Source organism: Seriola dumerili, unplaced genomic scaffold (genome assembly GCF_002260705.1).
Source record: "Seriola dumerili isolate Sdu_G_001 unplaced genomic scaffold, Sdu_1.0 BDQW01000138.1, whole genome shotgun sequence".
NCBI lineage: Eukaryota > Metazoa > Chordata > Actinopteri > Carangiformes > Carangidae > Seriola > Seriola dumerili.
The window spans coordinates 17,712,316-17,735,261 of NW_019174393.1; the positions used below are offsets into that span (position 1 = coordinate 17,712,316).

At 39.0% G+C, this 22,946-nt stretch overlaps 1 protein-coding gene across 1 annotated transcript; it reads right to left on the minus strand.

The window, feature by feature from the left end:
- On the minus strand, positions 1–17,704 carry slc26a5 (solute carrier family 26 member 5). The gene is made up of 19 exons (XM_022749242.1): positions 17,687–17,704; positions 17,516–17,551; positions 16,400–16,713; positions 14,266–14,405; positions 13,905–14,015; positions 9,808–9,989; positions 9,351–9,515; positions 8,929–9,164; positions 7,971–8,118; positions 7,007–7,120; positions 6,767–6,844; positions 6,480–6,575; positions 5,174–5,280; positions 4,936–5,005; positions 4,734–4,826; positions 3,483–3,590; positions 2,738–2,935; positions 2,473–2,527; positions 1–755 (listed from the first exon to the last, which is right to left on the minus strand). Exons 3-19 carry the CDS (start codon positions 16,555–16,557, stop codon positions 607–609), a joined length of 2,208 nt encoding a protein of 735 aa, XP_022604963.1. The 5' UTR covers positions 16,558–16,713; positions 17,516–17,551; positions 17,687–17,704; the 3' UTR covers positions 1–606.
- Between the last annotated feature and the right edge of the window lie 5,242 nt (positions 17,705–22,946).

Consider the following 22,946-nt stretch of genomic DNA (forward strand, 5'->3'; position numbering starts at 1 on the left):
GACAGACTGTTATATAACATTTGTGTTGGATTCAGACTCAAACAGCAGTGAAAATGTAACAAATATGATACCGCATGTGACCAGTGATGGTTATTTCTGCTGGTTTAAATACAGCTGAAACCATATTAACTATCAGTACACAACTTCTCAGTGACCATTAACATTTGATACCAGCATTATGATGATGAGAGACAGCTTCTGGACTGTTTCACAAGTTTCTTGGATAAAAGCAGCAGCAGCTTATCTTTAAATCTCAGTTCTCCCAGCAGAACAGTGACAACTTAAACACAATTACAAAAATATGTTAAAAGTGCAACCCTCCCGAGAGAGAGAGAGAGAGGATATACAGGAATAAGGCTGTAGGTTCCTCAGCTGGAAACTTAGTCCTGGATTTCTGATTGGATAAAAGCCTCAAAGCTGCCCTCTGTCTTGCTGCTTTGGGCACTTTCACAAGGTTGTCAAAATCTGGAGTGCTTCATGAGAAGGAAAACAAGCACCACTGTGCTGAATGATTGCTGATTGCCCATCACTCCTATTGTCGGGTTTGCCTCAGCTGTTTTGTGTCAGGACTGCCGCTGCGGTTCGATCTCGGTCAATGACGTCTCGTCAGGTCGTTTCATTGGCTGGAGCAGCTGCTGGGTGGGAGTTAGAGTGTTGACAGTGTAGCACGGCGTCATGGACTGTGGGGAACACCATGTCTGTGGTCATGACCCCCGTGAAGAACTGTAAGGTGTCCAGCTCAACCAGTAGGCCTCCTAGTAGATTAAATCAGAGTGAAAATAAAAAAAACTGTCAGACCAAAGGCAAACTGCAGCTATGTACATGAAATTTTGTTGTATCATGAACCATGAAGGAACCTAATCACGTGCAGGAAAAAGCAAGACAAGTTTATTTCCATAGCACCATTCAGACACAAGGCAATTCAAAGTGCTTTCCAGAGGCATGGAAATACTTTAACAATAGAACATTAAGATGACATTAAAATAGCATTGGAAAACAATAAAAACAAATTTGAATAAATATATTTGAATAAGTCATATCAAGATTGCATAAAATCAGGTAGGAAACTTAGGACACCATTTTAAAAGAAGTGCTGCAGTGATAAAAGACACTAACAACAAGCAAATGCACAAGATTAAAAAGATGTTATGTATGTGATTTATTGATGAGCTGCAGCAGATAGCGATGTTTTAAACCCTGATTTAAATGAGCTGACAGATTCAGCTGATCTCAGGTGTTCAGATAGTTTGTTCCACAGGTGAGGAGCAGAGAAAATAAAATCTGCTTCACCTTGTTTGGTTCTGATTCTGGGAACACTGAGTTAACATGTCCCAGAGGACCTCAGGTCTGGATGCTTCATATCATACAAGTAGATCAGAGATGTGTTTCGGCCAAAGACCAAAAACAATGAAAAAGATTCATCTCGACCAGATTACTCCTCTCCTGATTCTCCTGATTAGATTATACTGAGCTGGTTACTCTGTGATTCTGCTGTGGAGATCAGAGGGCCTTTCTCAAGCAACTGACACTCAGCTGTCAGTTTATTAGGAACAACTAGCTAAAACTAATGCAGTCTAATACAAGATATCCTCCTTAATGAAGGTTATTATGTTCACTTTTTATTGAAAGAGACATGCTGATTCAAATTAATGGTGGTTTTGGAGGCTGTTACACTGTTATACTAACAAGTGTTTCTAATATGCAATCTACCTGGTTTTAGCGAGGTCTATCTAATAAACCTTTCCTGACTTTAGTATGTTAATGCTAATGATAGCAGATCTTCTGATAACAGAACAGATAAACTGCACTTTCCAACAAACAGGAAACATGTTGTCATGGATACAGTGAGTTAAACCCTGTTTTTTTCAGTCCATGTTTGTTTACATTTTGTAAAATAAAGTGTAGTGAATGATCTATTTTAAGTTCCTGTTTGTTATGTACCATTGGTACTGACAACTATCACTGATCACTGACTGAGGAACTTCTTCTTTCTCTGATCTCTAATCAGATTAACAGAGGTTTATTTGCAGTGGTGTTCTCATGTCTGTGTGTTCAGGTTTGACTGAATCCTGACTCAGAATTTTGTCTGATGTGTGTTTCAGAAGTTTTTGAATGTTGATATTTAATGACTTGTTAAATAATCTTATTCATCCGATTTATTTTGGAGCTCAGTTTGAGTGTTTTGATACGATATGTGAATAAATGTGACCAGTAATATCAGACCTGAGGAGCTGTCAGCCCTTTTTATCTTGTCAAAGTAGCTCTCAGAGTAAAAAAGGTTGAAGACCCCTGATCTACTGTGTATTTGTCCTCTTTTCCCAGTAAAAGACCAAATAATGATATATCTTATTCCTCTGTGCTACTGAGCTCCATTGTTTCCAAAAACTATTAAAATACATCAGCGAGTGTCTCATAAAACTGCAGTAGCATCCACTGATACACTTATACACAAAAATCATCATGATTACTTACTGCTGCAGCCGGCTATAACCACCAGGACATCCACGGCTGCATATTCTTTAATGACCTGTTGAAACAGACACAGAATTACTGGGTGAAAATAAGATGAAGGTCTGTTTACACAACAGACTTCTACAACTGAAGAATCCTACAAGCTTTCCTGAACTGAGAGTGCAGCAGCACAGGAGCGAAAACGTAAAGATTTGAACTTGTACATGTTCTGTTGCTTGAGTGACCCTGACATTGAAAACAGCCTCCACTGAGAAAAAGGAAGGACCTGTTTGATGGCTTTGGCTCCCACAGAGTCGATGAAGTTGACGGGCGTCCAGTCCAGGATGATGAAGTGGACGGTGCTCGGGGGATTAAGGAAGATGGACTGCTCCGAGGCTGACATGCTGCATCTGTTCCCGTTTCTCTGCTCCTCCGCCATGTTGTTGTAGGACACAACCTCGTGGGTCACTTCCTCCTTCTTGTACTAGAACCAATCAAAGAGGCTGATTTTTAGCTTTGGATTTCAACAAGCCAGAAGGTAACCTGGGCTAAAACAATGTGATAAATAACAGGTTAGTTTTGTGTATTTTTGATACTAAAACTGCAAGGAGCCACAGAAATTTCCAATTCTACCTATGGGGTTTTAAGTGGGTGTAAGCTTTGCAAATATATGTCTAGCTAGCATGATGAAAATGTCTTTTTCCCCTTCACTATTACTACAAGTAACCATGCATTGGATACAATAAATGTTCTTTATATTTTACTGCCATCTCTTGACAGAATTTCTGCACTCAGTTCAATCATTGCCTTAAAAGTTCAATCATTGCCTTAAAAACTGAGTGCAGAAATTCTAAAGGGCAACTGAGGCCTGAGGAATATGGCTACTGTACATCAGTAGCCATGTCCCCAACACGATGGACACGCTAACGCAAATATGCAGCGTGCGTCATATTTACACCGTCAACAAATCTGACAGTGTACATACACACAACGTGTAACCAGAGAGAGAAGACAGGAGGAGGACGACTCACTTTGACGCAGATCTTGGATGGAGAGTTGTTGCTGCTGTTTGCCTTCTTCTCCTTCTGCTTTTTTATGGCTTTGCGAGCAGCTTGTATGTGTTCAGGGTTTACGCCTGTCTGTAAAGACATCAACAACAGTGACAGACATTGACTAGTTGAAAACCAGATCATTAGATACCGGATCCATCACCACAGTCCCTATGAATGACCATCATTTACTGCACAGTCATGTGAGTGGTACTGATTTTCTCATCTAACTGCTAAGTCAGTATCCCAGTTTGAAACACTACTCAAAACATACTTGTATAAGCAGCTTTTAATTCTTCTGTTAACTGTCAGCATTGCACTAGGAGGGTTCTTAGAAAAGACTCATGGACTAAAGAGTTATCATTATCATTATCATTATTATCATTATTATTATTATTATTATTATTAGTGTGTTCCTTGTCACTGGTATTATTTCATTCTACATTGTGCTCCACAGTGTTTTCAGTTTCAACTCTGTTATTGTTGTTAATTAACTAGTTCTTATGAGTGAATGCAGTTAGACCATCAGTGTGCATAATTACAGATTTAATCAAATAACCAAATACACTCAGTTCAGTCAGTTTATTAGGAACACCTACCAAAACAGTCCTGCAATAACTCCTCCTTCATGAAGGTTATAATGTTCAGTTTTTATTCAAACTGTTTTAAAGACGTGTTGATTCAACTGTGTGATCACTTTTGGAGGACATAGTTTGTGATGCTGTTCAACTGTTATTTATCTGTTACTTAGCCTACCCTTAACATAAAGGGGATGGACAAAATAATAGAAACACTTGTCTCTATAACACAATACAGTTCAACAGCACCACAAACTGCTGCCTCCAAAATGATCATGAAGTTGAAGCAACACCTCTAAAACAGTTTGAATAAAAACTGAAAATCATAACTTGCATGAAGGACTGTTGCTCTTAAACAATCTGCCACAAAATTGTTTTTAAATCCATATAATTACATGTCCCTGGGTAACAGTAATAACAGCCTACATGGTAACAACATTTGTAAATTGTAGATAATTTCACCTTTCAAAACCTGGTGAAAAACAGTTTAAGTCCACTGATAATAGATGTGGATAATAATAATAAAAAATGGGATAAGGTTTTTCCTCCTGTAAAGTACTCTAAAAACACACACATAAGTATATGCATGCACACACACACACACACACACACACACACACACACACACACACACACACACAGAGGATAGGATTACCTTCTCCTTGAGAGTGTTCACATAAAGGTCACTGTTGGCAAAGTAGATTGACGAGTTGGAGTGGAAAATCTTAATCCCCTCGTACTCAGCAGCCTGGGAACAAAACACAAATCACAAACGTTCAGAGCAACAGACTTGGTGGGAAACTTTTACCCTGGGTTCAGACTGATGTGGTGTGTTTTTTTTTTTTTCACAGACTCACCTCTTCATACTCTTCCACATCACAGTACAGCCCAGTACCTGGAACGTGGCCTAAGACAGCACTTTTGGGGCTGAAAGACAAAAAGAGACGTCAGAAGCACTTCAGTGTAAAAGGTATTGTGTGAACACCACATTCTTCTGCTAACATGCATGGAGCGCCACTCAAGCCTGTATTTACATACTATGATATGTGGCATTAATTTTCAGACTGAAAACAAGCAGCTGCCTATCATCAGTACCTCTGTGTTCTGTAGATGACTGTTAGTATGGCGAATGCGACTGCCACCAGGAGGCCGTAATCCAGGCCCAACAGCACAGATGCTACAAAGGCTACGAGCCAGATGGCCTGAGAGAGAAAAGAGAAGAACAGATATAAACCAACATGAGCATTAAAACAAAGGTAAAATACAAATAGCTACATCCTCTTTTCTTCCTATGAGAGGGAAAGACTGTCACACAAAGTCATGTGATGGAGGCTTCTCACGCCTCTTTTTCTTTCAGTAAGGATAGAAAGACATCACATTTGACCTGACAATGATCGACTGATGTTTAAAATGATACATTAAAGGTCCCATACAGTATAAAGGTAGACGTCCATGTGTTGTTTGATTATAAAGCAGGTCTAGGTTCTATATTAATACTGTGAAAGTATCAAAGCCTCAGTCCACAGAGAAATGCACACAGCCTGTATTCAGAAACAGAGCCTTAAAACCAGCTGTCAGGACTTCTGGAACTTTGTGATGTCACAACAAAGCAGTCATCACTCTCAGCCATGCCCCAAGAGAGGCTCAGAGTCTCCTCTCATCTGATTGGCTCTCTGACCTGTTGTTACTAGAGCTCCAGAGAGAAGCCTGAGAGAGGAGATGTAAAACTACATTGAGATGGTTTTTGGTTCTTAAAACCACAAATATATCTTCTTATGGATCAACACTTTTAATAAAACAAAGGAGAAGAGGAAAATGTGGGACCTTTAAACACCTCTAACTTGCAAATTTGTAACCCTCAGACTTTCATTTTGTTATAAAAATGTGCATATCAACTTAGAAAAGTAAAACAAAGATTAAAAATCTATGTTAAACTATGTTTAACTCTACATGGTTTTCTGTCAAGGTGGACCATGGAGTTGAACTGAACTTTGATGAGATTAGATTTCCCTTTACTGTCAAGAGTCCTTCTGAGGTTTGCCTTGCGTCACAAGCAAACTAAGTTTCTCATACTGTACATAAAAAACACTGAGTATTTCATCCTATTTTTGCTGTAAAGTAAGAGGCCTGTGTTCCACCATTTCTGCAACTTGGCCAAAATGCTTACTTATATTAGCAGACAATCTCTAATGTTTTGAAGCCACATTCACGTAAGTCGTGTTCTTATTACACACACAGGATGTGTTGCTCATGGTAACAAGATTATTACGAGATGCAGTTTAAATCACATTCATCAAGAACCACAGTGAATTAAAAAGTACAGAACAAGACCCCGATCAGCTCATTTTGCATCATCAGGTTTCTGCCATTTCTGATGTTAAGTTTGATTTCACACACTGACCAGCTCAATCTTACTGGTCCTCCATAGAGCAGGAATGTCTCTGATCTGTTTGAACATCCCCAACAAGTTCACCATGATGATGGCAGCCAGCGCAGTCTGAGAAACAGAACAGAAGATAATACAACATGAGAACAAAACTATACAGAAACCCATTAGAAAACACTGGCAGTCTTTTCTACTGTTGTAGTTATTGTTCAACAGTCTGAGAAGAAAATGAAAGTGTCTGCAGCTCTGCCTTTGACCGCGAGCTGCCAGACGAGAAGCTGGAGCTCCACAGCTTCACCCACCTGAGGGAGTGGCTGAAAGACGAAACCGATGGCCACCACCACCAGCAGCACCACGAGAGACGCCAGCAGCCCTGCGATCTGAACAAACACACAAAGTGATAACTGTGTCAGTATTATCTCTTCCTGGTTAATTATGGTTTTACAACACTAATTTAGAGTTAGATAGTGTGTGAGTGTGTGTGTGTGTGTGTGTGTGTGTGTGTGTGTGTGTGTGTGTGTGTGTGTGTGTGTGTGTGTTACCTGTGTTTTTCCTCCTGTGCTCTCTTGCACCAGGCTTCTTGACATGGAACAAGTGATGGCGAAGGTTTGGAAGAAAGAGCTGATGAGGTTACACAGACCGAGAGCAATCAGTTCCTGAAAGCAGAGCAAGTGTAGCCAAATTTAGTGGAATGAAAATGCGAACTTTTCCTGCAGATTGTTAGGCAGTGAAGAAATACTTCACTACAGTTTGCAGATAAGAAGGAGGCAGATGTTGATACTTGCAAATGATATTGGACTCCAGAGGTCAACCACGCCATCAAGGACATCAAGGACAGGATGATCAAGCTTAGCTGAAGTTAAAGTGACTTCTCTTCTACAGGCAGTCCAGTGTGCCAGATATCAGCTATTGTATGAAATTAGATTTATTCTAATTTCTTTTGTATTTTATGCCTAGTACTACTATCATACAGCGTATTAATACTGCAATAAAGTCTTCTTAATGTTGTGACCTAGTCTTGATTGTCAAAACCATGTGACTGGTGTTTATGTTGTCTAGTTTCCTTGTCTTTGGGCTGCGTGAACAAAAACACAACATGGTCATTGGTTTCCACTGCAGCTCAGACCAAACAAAACAAGAGACCTGGTTACTGAGAGATATAATACTGTAGTAACCTGTAACTAACCAGCAACATGTTTTGGTTGGAATTATTTAAAATAAAAGTGTTGCTACATTTAATGATCACTCCCTTCATACCTGCACTGTCCCTTCATTCCATAACCACATACATGGAAAGAAACCAGCTTTCTCCAGAACAAATCAAAGCTAGGTCAGGTTTCTCTAGTTCCTTACTCCAATCAAAGATAAAAGCCAAGTTTCTCTTTTACATGATCTTTAGGAAATCAGCTTACAGGAGCTTACTGTAACACACTTCATGCAAACATATTGCTCAATGGCAGACAGAGTTGTGTCAGCACCTGCAGATTGTCAGATGTCTACACTCACCTGGTTGCCGTCCACACTGTACCCGTGCTTCAGGGCAAAGATCTTGGCCAGTGACATGCCCATTGAGAATCCTACAATGGCCACAGCGAAGGAGTCTGTGACCAGACTGGGTAACAGAGAGAACTGTGGTGCAGCAGGGGGGAGAAGCCTGATAACACATAAGAAAACACTGGTAGTACATTGATCCCTGTGTGCAAATATTTATATTATATTTTATGACGGTTCCTTTTACAGAATTGACGTGGAGAACAAGGGCCCAAAGCTACAAATTTAATACAATTAATATAAAGAATAAAAATATAAATGCAACACTTCTGTTTTAGCCCCCATTTTTTATGAGTTGAAATAAAAGACTTTTTCTAAGCTCACAAAAGGTGTCTTTCTCTAAAATCTGGTTCATAAATGTGTTTAAATGTGTGTCAGTGAGCGTTTCTCCTCTGCATACCTAACAGGTGAGGCATATCCATATGCTGATAACACATCATGCTTATTGCACACATTTGCCTTAGGCTGGTCACAATAAAAAGCCCCTTTGAATGTGCAATTTTATTTTGAAAAATGATTTTGCATCAGAACCCTTGTCCTATAAATCCACAGCTCAGTGACAAATAAATGTCTTTTTTTCAAAATAAAGTGCACATTTTAGAGTGGCCTTCAATGTGAACAGCCATGGGCAGGTGGATGGATTATCTTGGCAAGTGACAAACGCTCACCAACACAGATTTCAACACATTTGTGAACAATATTAAAGAGAGTGTGTATAGAAAAAAGTCTTAGATCTTTTGTTTCAACTAATAAAAAATGGAAGCAAAAACAAAAGTGTTGCAATTATATTCATTCAGTATAGATTAACACAAGTTCTATGCTACACTCAGACCTCAAAGTCAGAAAAATCCCTTCTGAAGAACACGTCTCTAAAATTCATGACATTTCTGACAATGAGAACCTAACAACTTACCCTGTTGGTATCTTCCCCACCACGTCCACATTGTAGTCTTCTGACAAAGACAGGCCGTACGAGACGCCGGTTGACACGATGACGACGATGATCTCTCCAGGAATGGGAATGGGCAGTTTCTTTTTGAAGCGCTCGTTGATGTCTTTCACACCATACAGGAAGACGATACACACAAGGCCCAGGATGAGAGTGGTGATATTGGTGCTGGTGATGTCACTGAGCACAGCCTTGACGCTCTAGGGCATGAGAAACAGGACGGTTTGACCAATTATGATACATTTAAGCGATCTATTTTTTTTGGATTTAGCAAACATACAACAACAAAACCACACCTTCAAAAAAGGTAAAAAGCTAAGATTCCCAACTACTGATACAAGGACGCTCCTCCCACCTCCAAACTCTCCAGAGACCATTAAACTCACATAAATAGCAGAGAGGGGCCCACTAAAACGCTGTGTCTTCACCCCCAGCAGGTACTTTAACTGGGAGACGACAACATGCACAGACGCTGCTGTGGTGAAGCCTCGCACCAGGGGTTCTGTGAGGTAGATCGCCACAAAGCCAAACCTGAGAAGACCAAATATGATCTGACAGGAAGGAAAAAGAAATGAGGAAAGCAATAAGAGAGAGGCAAGGGGATAAGGACAAGTTAAATATCTTTGTTTCAAATAAAAACATGAAATCAAGCCTTGGATGCGTCAACAGTGACTCAGACGTCCTGCTACTTTGAATGAACAGTGATTTTTGAGTGAGAAGTTTGAGCAAACTGTATCACGTTACTGTGATGTTCTAACCAAACAGACGCTCTGTGGGGGTTGAAGGCAGATCGACAGCAGCTCTCAGCTGCTCACTGAGTGTGTTGGTTGTTTTGACACTGACCTGGATGATTCCCACCAGGGTCGTGAGCACTACGGCCACCTGGACCCTCCTGGCGTCACGAGCCTCCACGTCCAGAACAGCAGACATGTTGGATCCGTTTGCAGGCAGGACATAAAACATCGAGTCTGGGGCTTCTCTCACGACAACACCCCCAATCATCAGACTTATAACTGCGAAGGTGCCTGCAGATCACATAGACAAACAAAACTTACTCTGTGATTTTGTTTGACCTTGTTATTTCATTTAAGTATTTGACCTTTGAGCAGCTCAGTTCCTCCCTCTCTTCTTTTTTGTTGTACCAATTCATCAGATGGACTCATAGGTTAGAGCTGACATTTGAAATGACTTGTACCTTGTTCTAGAAAAGAAAGTAGCTTTATGGATGAGATGTTTTGGGTCACTGAAATTGACTTGTGCAACTTGTGAATCTTTAAATGACCCCCCAGTGTGTGGGACAGACAGTCGGCAGTTTGAACACCTGGATGTGTGAAAAGGCCACTGACTAAACATTAAGAAGCTTTACAGCATAAGGAGGTAATTTAAAATAAATATTGTGTGAAAGCTTGATGGTGGTACAAAATCATTAAGTCAGACTGACACTGGCAACAGATTTTCCACCACCAGTGCTAAATATACAGCCATGTGATGTGTGAACGACTGAATGAAACAAAAACATGAGCACTTAAATAAAAACCAGACAGAGAGAATGAGGAATAGAAAATGCAACAGGTATCTCTGTGTTTCAACAACAGATTCACTCCACCTCAAAACTGTGTCTACTGCTGATAAACAAGAAGCTGCTTTATCCTTAAAGTTTTTTACCCCATTTTTTTTTAAACTCCGTTAAACATTATCATCTGTTTCAACTACAACTACGGAAAGCAGAGCGTACTGTGCTAACTACAGAACACTTTTAGGTGGGGTAAAACCGAGCAGTAGCCTCCAGGGCTGAAAAATGAAGCCTACACTGAAGTGCCAAAAATTGCAGTTCCTCTAATGGCCACGGCTCCAAAAGTAAGTCATTACATTTTATCAAGACTTAAAGTTATGTATAATTGAGGGCGTGGCCGCTTTGAGTGACAGGTGGGTGAATGTATGATTGCCGCAAACTGGTATGCACCGAAGTCTTGCCTCCACACGCCCCTCCTCTTTGCCCATTTTTGGATTAGCCAAGAGCTAGGGGCAGAATCAGACACTGCCAAGGTGGCGACGGTGGAGCAGCTCACTCTGAGCTTCAAAACCGCTTTTGAAATGGAGGCTACGTCCGTCTTTATTTACAGTCTATGGGTAAAACCTTCTGGCTATTCATACTGGAGGTCTTCAGCGCAAGAAGAAGAGTGCATATAAACTCTTCTAAATGGACTTTTTTTCACAGCAGACATTTTGACTTGTCATAGTAGGAAAAGCATGTGTTACTAATAACATTAATAATGGCTTCAGTCTGTATTTAAGTGTCTCAGTTACATGTCCCACATGCATGATATCTGACATCCTGACCTGAACTATGGCATTTAGACATTTTTGCAAACTGACACTCTGCTGTCACTTTATCAGGAACATCTAGCTAAAACTAATCCAGACTAATGACAGCAATCCTGTAATAACTCCTCCTTCCTTGAAACTGTGCTAAATAGATGTTGATTCAACTGTAGCCTATGATCAATTTGGAGGCTGCAATTTGTGGTGCTGGTGAACTGCACTGTGTTATACTGACAGGTATTTCTATTATTTTTGTCCACCCCATTCAAATTAATGAGGGTTGGCTAAACAACAGACATACCTCTTTAATGCAACACAGTCCAACAGCACCACAAATTACAACCTCCAAAGTGATCATACAGTTGAGCCAACATCTCTTTAACAGTTTGAATAACTAGAATCACGACCTCATGGTTCTTTGCTCCACCAACCAGCCAAGTTGCAGGAAATATGCTCACAGTCTCTCCTTCCTGAGTTACAGTATTTGACCTTTTGGATATTAAATGTCATCACATCACAGAGTTTGTGCCAAATTTGAATAAGTTCCATTAAACATTACTGAAATATCGTGCTCACGAGAATGGAACATTCAGACAGACAACCTGAAAACATAAAGCAAGAAAATGCAGGTGCACTTGGGTCTGTGAAGTTAATAAGGAACAGAAATACCCTGAAAAGATGAAGTAAAGTCTGTGAAATCTATGCAACAATATGCTAACTGTCTTATCTAAATCAGTAACCCAGACACACAGTAGCTTATCAGTGTTGACCGTCACTGCAGGAAAATGCAAACACCAAACCAAACACCACCATCCTCAGTCAAACACCATTATGTCTGACTCATGGACATATTTCACCTTAGCCCTACTTAAGTCCAGGCTTGGTCCTGTACCGTATCATGACTTCCAGTGTAACTGTGGGGTTGTGTACTTGAGAGTGTGTGTATGTGTATCCCTTTAAGTGAAAAGGCCATCTTGCCCAGCACTTGAGCAGCAGCCCAGTTATTCCCTCGCACCCTCTGCCAGAGGTAAAGGGATCATTTCCATAGCAACCTGCTATCAGACAAAATTTGTTGAAGAGGCCATTTTACAGTGAAACCAACTGCTCCCTGTTGTGTGTCTATTGTTCAGATTAAAAGCCTGAGCAGGTTTAGTTGATTATACCCATTTGTCAGATGAACTCACAGGTTGGAGCTGACATTTGAGACCACCTAGAGCCAGTTCTAGGAGAGAAAGTAGCTGCATGGTTGAGGTGTCAGAGAGAGGGGTAATGCTCATGTCAGCTGAGGACATGGTTATCACATCTCAGTGAAAACTCCACGTGCTATCCCTAAGACAACTTCATGTTTCACGTCTGGTAGTGATGGGAATTCAGGCTCTTTTCAGTGAGCCAGATCATTTGGCTCAGCTCACCAAGAAGAGCCAGCTCTCTCGACTCCCAAACGGCTCTTCATTTTACAACTTTTGCCTTTTATAGTTCAGCCAAATTTTGTGCTGTTTTGACCTATAATTAGTACGTGTGCACATATATGACTTAAATTAGTCAATGTAATTATACTAAACCATATAATTTCCATAATATCATAATTTTACATTATGTTTGGTATAAAAAGATTAAATATAAAGACATCAAACACTATTACATGTGTATTAAACGTTTTATTTATACTGCATGTTGTAGTGTTTCGCTACAAACACTAAACAGACACATTGCATCTGGTCCTTGTACATAAATGTTTGTCACAATTCTAATGCTACTGTGATGTCCACATAAAATAATATAATAAATTAAATAATAGAGCATATACGCTTCCAAATTTCACGTTGTCTCTAGAGACGTGCTGTGTTTTTCCTGTAGACGACTTTCAATCAAGCCCCTGATCGTCCGTGTGTCATCACTGACTTACATCGAGACACTAACATTTGAAGTTATTAAATACTTGGAGGAGTTTTGCCGTTTTTCTGGCACATTGCTGCTTTGTGTCTGTATTTATTGATCAATTCTGATCTGCATTCTTTGCCAGTGCCGTTTAGCGTCACATGACTGAATCAGACATTCCTATTGGCTCCAATGGGTGAGATTGCAGCCAATCAGAGTGTCTGATTCAGAGGCTTGGCCTGCCTTAGCTTTATACCCACACAGAATGGGAGCAGCGCTGTTCTACTCTGATATCAAAGTGAGTAGAAGTTGTTTAGAGTTTATTGAAGTGACAGAAGGATGTGACAGTCACATATTTAGTGCAGCGAAGGATTTGGAGCAGATTTTTCAAGGACCAGACAAAAAACGCCCATAAATACTGCTCCAGAGAATGAGCTATCACATGAACAGATAGATAAAAAACTTCAAATCACCTCTAAAAGTACTCAAACAAATAAATAAAATTTTCTGTATTGAATTTCTTTCTTTCTTGAATAGTTTTTAGAATTTATTTTGGGTAATTTTGTTGTTATATTAATAGAGTAATTAAAAAATAGAGGGTTAAATTAATGGAAAAAATAATCGATAGCTTAATCAATAAACAAATAATCGTTAGGTGCAGCCCCTAAAAAACATACAATCACTGATCGAAGGGTTTCACACGGAGGCTCAGACACTTAAGGAGCACCACCATTTCTCACCTACTGATATGTGTCTGGATGTGCCGAAGAAGGTGTAGAGTAGGACGGGGTAGAATGAGGAGTACAGACCATAAACTGGAGGCACAGCAGCCAGCATAGCATAGGCTAGACCTGTGGACCAGAAGAGAGAGAAAGAAGACAGTTGGAAATAAACTGAACACTCCCAGTGGCAAAGTGTTTGCATCACAACCTCAGAGCTACAGTTATACCAAAACAAAGACAGCATGAAGCCAATAGCAGCCCCTCAGGAGTTGGCAGCTGGCCCTTCACACTATTTAACCCTCATGTCATTCCAGTTGACTGGCGTAGCTCATGGCTACTGTGTAACACAGCGGTGCTGCTAGGACTGCAGGGCACTGACCTTGAGGGAGCTGCACCACTCCCGTGCTGAGACCTGAGACTACATCCGAAAACAAGTACTGTTTGACTGGATAGGATGGCAGCCATGTTAGAATCGGCAGGAAGCTCAGAGCTGCTGCCTTGGCCCTCTTTGATGAACACCTACAAGATGAGACAAAAGATTTATTTTGCATGAGTTTGTAATTTAAAAAATATGAATTAATTCAGGCTTTTTGTAAACATGACAGAGAAGGCATCTGTTCAACCACAGAAACTTTTTCCTTAAATCTGCTTCATGTTTTTTTGGCTGCAGTTCTGGGTCCCTCAAAATTTGATATGATACACAATTTTTTCCCTTTAACTTAGGGGAAATAATTTTGCATGACTCACCAGACTCCCAATCACCTGTATACACATGAAATTAGCACATCTTTATAGGTAAACATCAATAAGACATTTCTTAATTCTTACATCCTGCCAAAAACAGACCATCACCATGAGTGAGATGGGAGGGTTACATTTCCCAGGGAAATAAACTTGGGAAATACAGCTATAGAGTGAATCAATCACATCAGCACAGGACAATGATGGGGCAATATACATGTTGTTTTTACTGCCTTTTACTGATTTAATGGCCGTAAAGATGGATTCAAACCAGTGACACACTGCATATTCATTGTTAGTCAAAGGCAGAGAGCACCAGCTACAGTTGGAGTCAGAAGTTTAGCTTTCTGATTCACTCAGCTGACCTGCAGCTGCGGCGTAATACAGTGGCTCCGTAGGTGCACTTGTGCGCAGGAGTACTGTAGTTCAGCGGTTGAAAAAATGTAGTGCCAAAGGAAAATGCTGTTTTCACAGGAAGATAAGCCGATGAAAATATTCTACATGATGATTCATTTAAACAGATATTGGATTGTTTTGGTGGGCATTTTTAAAAGTGTCTGAATAATTTTTTTCTCTTGACTTCATGCACAGCAACACATTGTTCTGCTAGTCTGCCAGGGCCCCCGCTTGGATCTCCTAACTGGGAGCTCGCTGCTCAGGATCTCATGCGGGTAATGTACCGACTATGCATGACTACCTCACACAACCCCAAGTCAAAAAACCCAGACTATCCCTTTAAGGACTACAACCTAACTGTGTGTAAAATTGTGACTTCAACTGTATGCTAAAAAATATGCAGAGCATTTCTTCAGAGATTCTTCTGTATTCTAATACTTAACTTTGCATTTACATGGGCCTGTTTAGTGCTAGCTATAAAACCTGGTAGAAAGCTGAAGCCATGTGTCTTCATCTGTTGGAACATTTTCCCATTTCTATTTAAATGTTTCGTAATATATCTATTCAAACACAAAGTGCTACTTGATCTGAAGAACTAGTGAGCACCTGGCTCATCAGTGCAGGAAAGGCATACCTGTTTCCTTAATAGAATAAGTCACACACCAGTGCAGAACCTGAGAAGTAGTTTGCCAAAGATATTATCTACCCTTTGCCTGTACATTGGGAGGAGGGAAATGTGACTGTATTAAAAAAGTGATCTTCTACTCTGTCCCTCCAAAATGACACACCCTCAGATGAAAGCAGACAACCTGCTCTTCAACCTTATCAGTCAATGTGTCAATTACATCAACAAACACGTTTAACAAGTTTTTACTGTTTAAACATCCATAAAAGCAAGAGGAAGGTGATCACAGGCTTTTCATTCTGAAAATGAGAAAACCATCTTCCCCCAATGTAGTTAGTGGTGGACCTATAAACTGGCACCACATTCCACTGAGCAGCTTACAGTTATGAGCAAAACTGTCAAACATTAGCCAGGTATTTTTTTTCTAATACATAATGTTTTATGTAATTATTCATTAAATATCTTTGGACTTTTAATCAGACAAAACAAGAAGTTTAAATATGTCACCTGGTGTGAAACTGTGACAGGCATTTTCACAATATCACATTTTACAGACTAAATTCAAGTTAGACAAAAACAAAATAATCAGGAGATTCAATGAAAACTATCCTAGCAAACAAGTGGATAGATTATACTACACAAACCTGCTCATACAAAATTAACTTGCTGCACCCATATTATGTATGCCTAAACTGATTCAATAAGTTGCTAAAGAGAACTTCAGCAGGTACATATCTCTATGCAAACTTACCGGAACTGCTGTGCCAGCCTCTCTCGAAGGGTGGTGGACTTTTCTTTGCGGTCGAGAACCTGCGACCGGATGGCGGCTTCATTGTAGACTGGACGCTCAATCCTGTACATCAGTTGTAAGTCTGCATCCTCCCTGGCTGCCACTTCTTCTTGCTCCATACTAGAGACAGGGTGGCTGATGATCACGTACAGTCAGAGTGTGTCTCTCCAGTGTTGATTATCTCCCCCACTCTTGTGTCTCTGTCATTGCTCTGACTGGTATATCTTCATCATTTAAACTGCTGCAACTTTAATCTGTCTGCACTTCCTCTTTTTCTGTTCAGAGGGTAAGACAACACAAGATAATCATCATTCCAACACTGACTGCTCTGCTTTTTGGTTGAATGCTTTTAAATGAAAGTAAGAGCTGGAGTCATGATAACCATTCAGAACTCTTGTGTTTTGAGCATTTTTGTAAGGGAGACTTGTTGGACTTACAAGGCAACCACATTTGAGAAAAAAAATGTTTTATTTGATATTTTGTAAATATTTAGTCTTTGGCCAGTTTATGAAAACACAAGTGTTGTGAGCTATTGGTGGGGCACAGGGTGCTATACAAACTCATATGACGTAAAGGTTCCTCTGTGAGTGACTGATAATAATGCTGCTATTGATGCTAAAGCAAACATGTTATTATGTGGACTAAGAATTATGAAACTAGGAATATTTTATCATTCTCAAACTGAAGCAGACACACTGTTAAAAAAACATAGCCCATTATATTTTCTATTATTAAATGAAGCAGGTTAATTTCCTGTAGCTTCAGAGTGAGACTTGCTGACCTATGCTCATCACTTTTCCCAATTCAATCAACTCTCTGACGCAAACAGCTGACTGCCTCGCGCTTCTTCCCGTTTCCTCTCGTTTTTGTTAGCTAGCTAACGCGTAACTGATGAAAGACTAAGAGTGACTTAAATGATTGTAAAATGTCAGACAAAATAAAAAAAATAACATTAATGTTCTGGTTACAGTTATTAACCAATATCCAACCACACTAGACTACACTCGCTGTGACAGGGGGCGGTTTTTTTCTAGCTCTCCACATTAATGCTAACACAAAGATGCTAAAGGGTTTTACCTCCGTCCTCTTCCAGCTCCTGTGAGGATGCTGTCGCTTGAAAGAGAATATGAATTCAAAGATTAACCTCTCGAGTTGAAGTTTAACAGCGGGAACGACCTTTAATGACAGCAGGGAGCAGCAACCGTTTACGATACACCAAAGACAGTCTGTCTTGAGAGGATGACTTACTCCATAGTGAAATTCCTGTCCACCTTCCGGTCTGCAAAGATGGGTGTTGATCCTCACGCATGCGCTCTCCTCTTGCGGTTAGCCCGTTATAGTCCTAACATTTGTGGCTTTCCATTGAAAGTTAACAATGTTTTGTTGCCACACAGTTTAACATATTTATATATTTATGATTATGTTATCTTTCTTTAAAGGCAGACCTACTGTATGTGTTGTAGATGTTAAAATGAGGCTGAAATGTGTGTTGAGTTGGGGATATTATCTTCATTATATTTCTTCTTTCTTTAATTTGTTTTATTCGTTATCTCTCTGTTTTTTGAACAAACAAACCCTACATCTATTTTCATTATTTATCAAAATAGTGGAAAACCTCTCCTAAAATTAAATTAAAAACACTTGTCTTGACAAAAAGATATCAGTGGACAACTCAAGGATCATGCAGACATGCTAATGGGCCCATGGACTTAGAAAAGAGCCCAAGCACTAGTAGTTTTACATTTAGCCATTTTTCAGGTTAACCACATCCATAAAGGGCTAATGTTGATTGATTGAAAAGACTAGCTCCACCCCAAATCCTCTAATTTTATATCTTATATTAATTTTCATTTCTCGTCTATTCAGTTTAATGATCAGTTATACTTTGTTTATAATGAGATTATTCTGTGATCATATGAAATCTATGGCGTAGACCTAAGAAGAGAGCAGATTCTTGTTTTAAAAACTAGAAACAGAGTGAGAGCTGTTTAGTTCTTGTGGATCTCTGTCTGTTTGGGGGCAGGCAGCTGGATGATGAAAGCAGACCACATGCCGCTACGTGTAGTAGTCATGGTGCTCCCCCCTGTGTCCTGCTTTTCTTCTCACATGGTCAAAAGAATGTGAATGAGAACATTGTTGTTTTGATAATTTGAATAAATAATTACTGCAGAAAGTTTCATGCCCCCACATTTCCACTTACTATATGTAACTTCCATTTACTGTGTAATCCACATCCCTCAAGGAAATATCCGTTTCTGCACACATGATGATAATGATAAAACGCATTTTCACACCAGCCTACTTGTTTCTCATTTACTGGTGCCTGGTTTTATATTTGATATTTGCCTGGAAGGTTTGTTTTGCTTCTGACAAAAGATAATCTGTAACTAATTATTCATAAATGCCCCAACAAAACATCTATTTACAAAAGTCCTTGATCATAATGATGACTTGGTCCTTTTGTGTTGTTCCATTTAAGATAAACTTGGACTCAACTATAGAGAAGAGGAAAATACCACATGCTGTTCATATACAGTATTTAGTGTTAAATTTACTATATGGCTTAAGGACATATTCACACAGTAGATGCACTGATGCTATCTGTCTTTCTGTATTAACACCTTGCTTCCATGAGGGGGCAATAACAGTCAAAGGGTTAACCAGCTTTACTGGAGGAGAGACTTATCAGAGTTGAATTATATGTCATGTTTTTTAATGCTTTTAACTATAGCCTCATAGGCAAATAAAAGTATTCTTTAATTCTTTTATTTATTTCTCTTTATATATTTCCACATTCTTAAAATTTACTTATTAATTATTTTATTTATTCCTGTTTATATTTCCACATTTATTTCCTTATACCTTTTTCCTCATTCTTTCTTTCTTGCAGATGTAATCTTTTTATGGCACACCTATGACTCCATATTTAACTGTCGGAATACAAACAATATATGAAAACTAATATACTGCACTGGTGTGATATAAAATATATAAAAGTTCATAATGTAATACAGCTGCTGTAAAAGTGATCTATCACAAAAACAAACACTTTGACTCATCATCTTTCATTAGCAAGCAAAACAACTATGTTAAAATGCTGGCATTGTGTCAGATGTTTGTGTGAAAAGACAAATTATGTATTTTAATTTGGAAAACTTGCACTGCAATCTTTCCTGATGATAAATAAAACAAACACCAGTTTGGGCCTTTAGTGTAGAAAATTTATTAATAAATTCTCATGTCTTTCAACCCAGCAGTCCAGACAGGGCCATAATATTTGTTGTTGGATGGATTCTCACAGTAATATGTCATTGGTTAAGCAAGAAAAGGCTGATTGATGTTTTATGCACTAATATGCATTGAAAAAAATAACACACTATTGGGTAATTAATTAATTCAGAGTGAATAAAAAGTGCAGTTATAAATAGCCCCAAATGTAATAAATAGAAGAAAAATGGGAGATTTATCAAATCAGATTTGAAAGTAGCAGAATCACCACCAGATATTACTGAGGGATCACTGGAGTGAGCTCACCTACAGTTTAGTCTTTATAAAACCAAAATCTGAATTTCCCCAGTTTATCAGGAAACTGAAAGAGAGACTGCTACTGTACCTGCTTTCATTTTCGTCAACAAGTGAAAAGGGAGCTGTTTGCTGGATGGTGTCAATGACCTCAGCCTCAGTGATAAACAACAGCCTTGTTGAACTTTGCTAAAAACCTACAGCAAACTTTGCCCCGATCACATCACACGTGCTTCACGTCACTGCTTTCTGCACAAAACTGCGACTTCACTGAACCAGCAGTGATACAAGTTATAGCTATTATATTGAGAAAGTACTTTCACACTACAAAGTGTTATAAGATCTTCTTTCAATGGTCTACAGCAATTTGTAATAAGTCATTTTATCAGCCTGCTCATTATCTACCATTAATAATTATACTGCTGGCTGCAGTGTGTGAATTATACAATGACAATCGGGGGGTGGGGGAGGGGGGGGTCAACTTTTTCTCCGAGGCAAGAGGGAACCCAGTACGGCGCAAGCACGCGGTTCAGTGAAGTGAATGTTACAGTCCGTAAGGTATCTTGCTTGTAAAACTAAAATCCATACTTGTACTGTATATACTACAAACTTTGGAATTATTTGTGAACAACACTTTACAAGCTCAAAATCTTTGTGACCCTATATTCAAGCCCATACTAATAGTCTAGCAGAACTAGTAATACCTTTGAGGATGTGCGCATTTTGAGAGGCCATAGTCAAGTCTGAATCCTCAAGCAACCCTTTATGAAGTGAAGACTGGCCAACATGGCCTCATTCTGCAAAAATGTTGTAACACCCAAGGTCTAAGACTGTAATTTGTCTCTGTAAGAATAGAAACAAGAAAAGAGCACACACATGGAGAAACTCACTGTTTGTTAGGTTTGATGTATGTGTAGTGCTTCCTCCATCGATTGGATTAGGACTCAGGTAAGAATTAGAATTAGGTTTGGGGTTCAGGTTACAGTATGGAAATGTTGTTTGGCCTTGCATAGGTATGCACACTCTGTGCCATCTAGCTTTATAATGTGATTTTATGGTTCAATATGATTTACTTGTTGCAAGATAGCAGCGCCGGGTCTATAAAATGTGACTGTCTCACTATGAATCACATGTTTCAAGGCTCATTGTAAAAAAAGTGGTTTTCTTATCTTCAAACAGCAGCACAATTAATCTTAAAGATTTCAGGGGGGAAATTTCTGTCATTAAATATTAGAACATTACAGCTGATCAAGGATTGTTGTAGAGAAAGCATCTGAACTGTACTGTATGCTTCACACTTGAATGCCGTGATCATTAAAATTCACCTGAAAGATAAAGGTTGGTGCGATCATGTGAGAGAGAAATATACCAGCATGCTACAGGTTGTTAACTCTCTGAAATGCCACCGTGATGTGAGCTGAATCAGAAAAACTACAATAAGGAGTAACTGCTGATGAAAACAGGAGCCAGAATCATACGAGAAACTGCAGTCTCCTGGTTTCATGCGCCAAAGGGCTCAGAAGAATGATCTGTAATCACAGCATCTTTTGTCGCGATCACACCTCTCTGCCTCTCTGCCTCTCTGTACTGAACACTCATGTCTTAAACAATATTTTGAATAACAGATGCAGCATTTACAATACTATCTTTACAGTCTGTTAACACACTGAATATTTGTCATATACAGAAATGTAATACATATCAAGAGTAAAGTTGCCACATATGGCACCTATAAGGGGATATACACACACATATACTTGTCATATATCCTCTGCATATATGACATATATGTATGTATATATGATATAAGCTTATAACATATATGAAATACCCATAGTAAAACATATATTAAATATATATATATATATGTTTAATTTTTATGTTTTAATATGTGGCAACTATGTTAATGATATATATTTCATTTATATATGCGAGTTTATGGAAACAGCATACATACATATATACTGTCCATAAAAATTCTATATGCTTTTATATGTTTTTCTTATTTATTTCTCATTACTTTTAGATGTGTTTATCTTCCCATTCTGTGAAAGTGGTCTCAGACTGTATATCATATCAAGATATATTGACAGGTTGGGATAGATACGGTATATATTTATGTAACGTATGCCTACAATATAAGGATACATACGTAAACATACATATTTGTATGGGCTAGACATATATGTCAATATAGGATATTGTTCCAAATTCTAATGGGTTTCATATATAATTTTTACATTTATGTTTTTATTATATACATATATTTCATGTATATGGAAGTTCAATATATGTATTATATTGCATTTGTGCATGGGAAAGATAACAAGACTTAGTTCAAGGGGAATACTGGGAAAACTGGAGAGATGCTCTTCTGAGTTTTTGGGAGTTTGTTCACTGGATTATGAACCAAACAATGATAATAGGAAGATTATGTCATTCTGATTATGTCTGATTAATCATTTACTCCACAGTCAATCTCCTTGTTGTGATGCGTCATTCAGGAAGAAACTGACTGCACTCTATCGGCATCTTTTTTATCTATCCAATCCACCTTAACATTTGACTGGATTTTAAATTTTGGATCATGATTTGAGGTAACATTTTGGAACGAAAATGGTTGGAACTACACTTACCTGTTACGTTTGTTCTTTTCAGTTATTATTGATTTTCGTGTGAATCTGTAAACTTTCCACCCCTCGCTGGCATTCACTCCTGTGTAGGTCTCTGTCCTCAAACATGACTGCTACAGCTGCTGCACAGGAACACGCTGCATGGCCGCTAACATTAGTCACAGGAGCAAAACATACTCACACACACAGCTTAACTGTACAGCACAGCAGTCTGCGGTCCTCTGGTGAAGGCTCATTTCGGTACAAACAGTTTTTGCTGTTTCTGCTGAATCTGCAAAAATTTAAAGCCAAGATGTGGAGAAATATTAGAGCAACTTTACTGACACTTGGAGGGCTGATCATGAGTTGAGTGA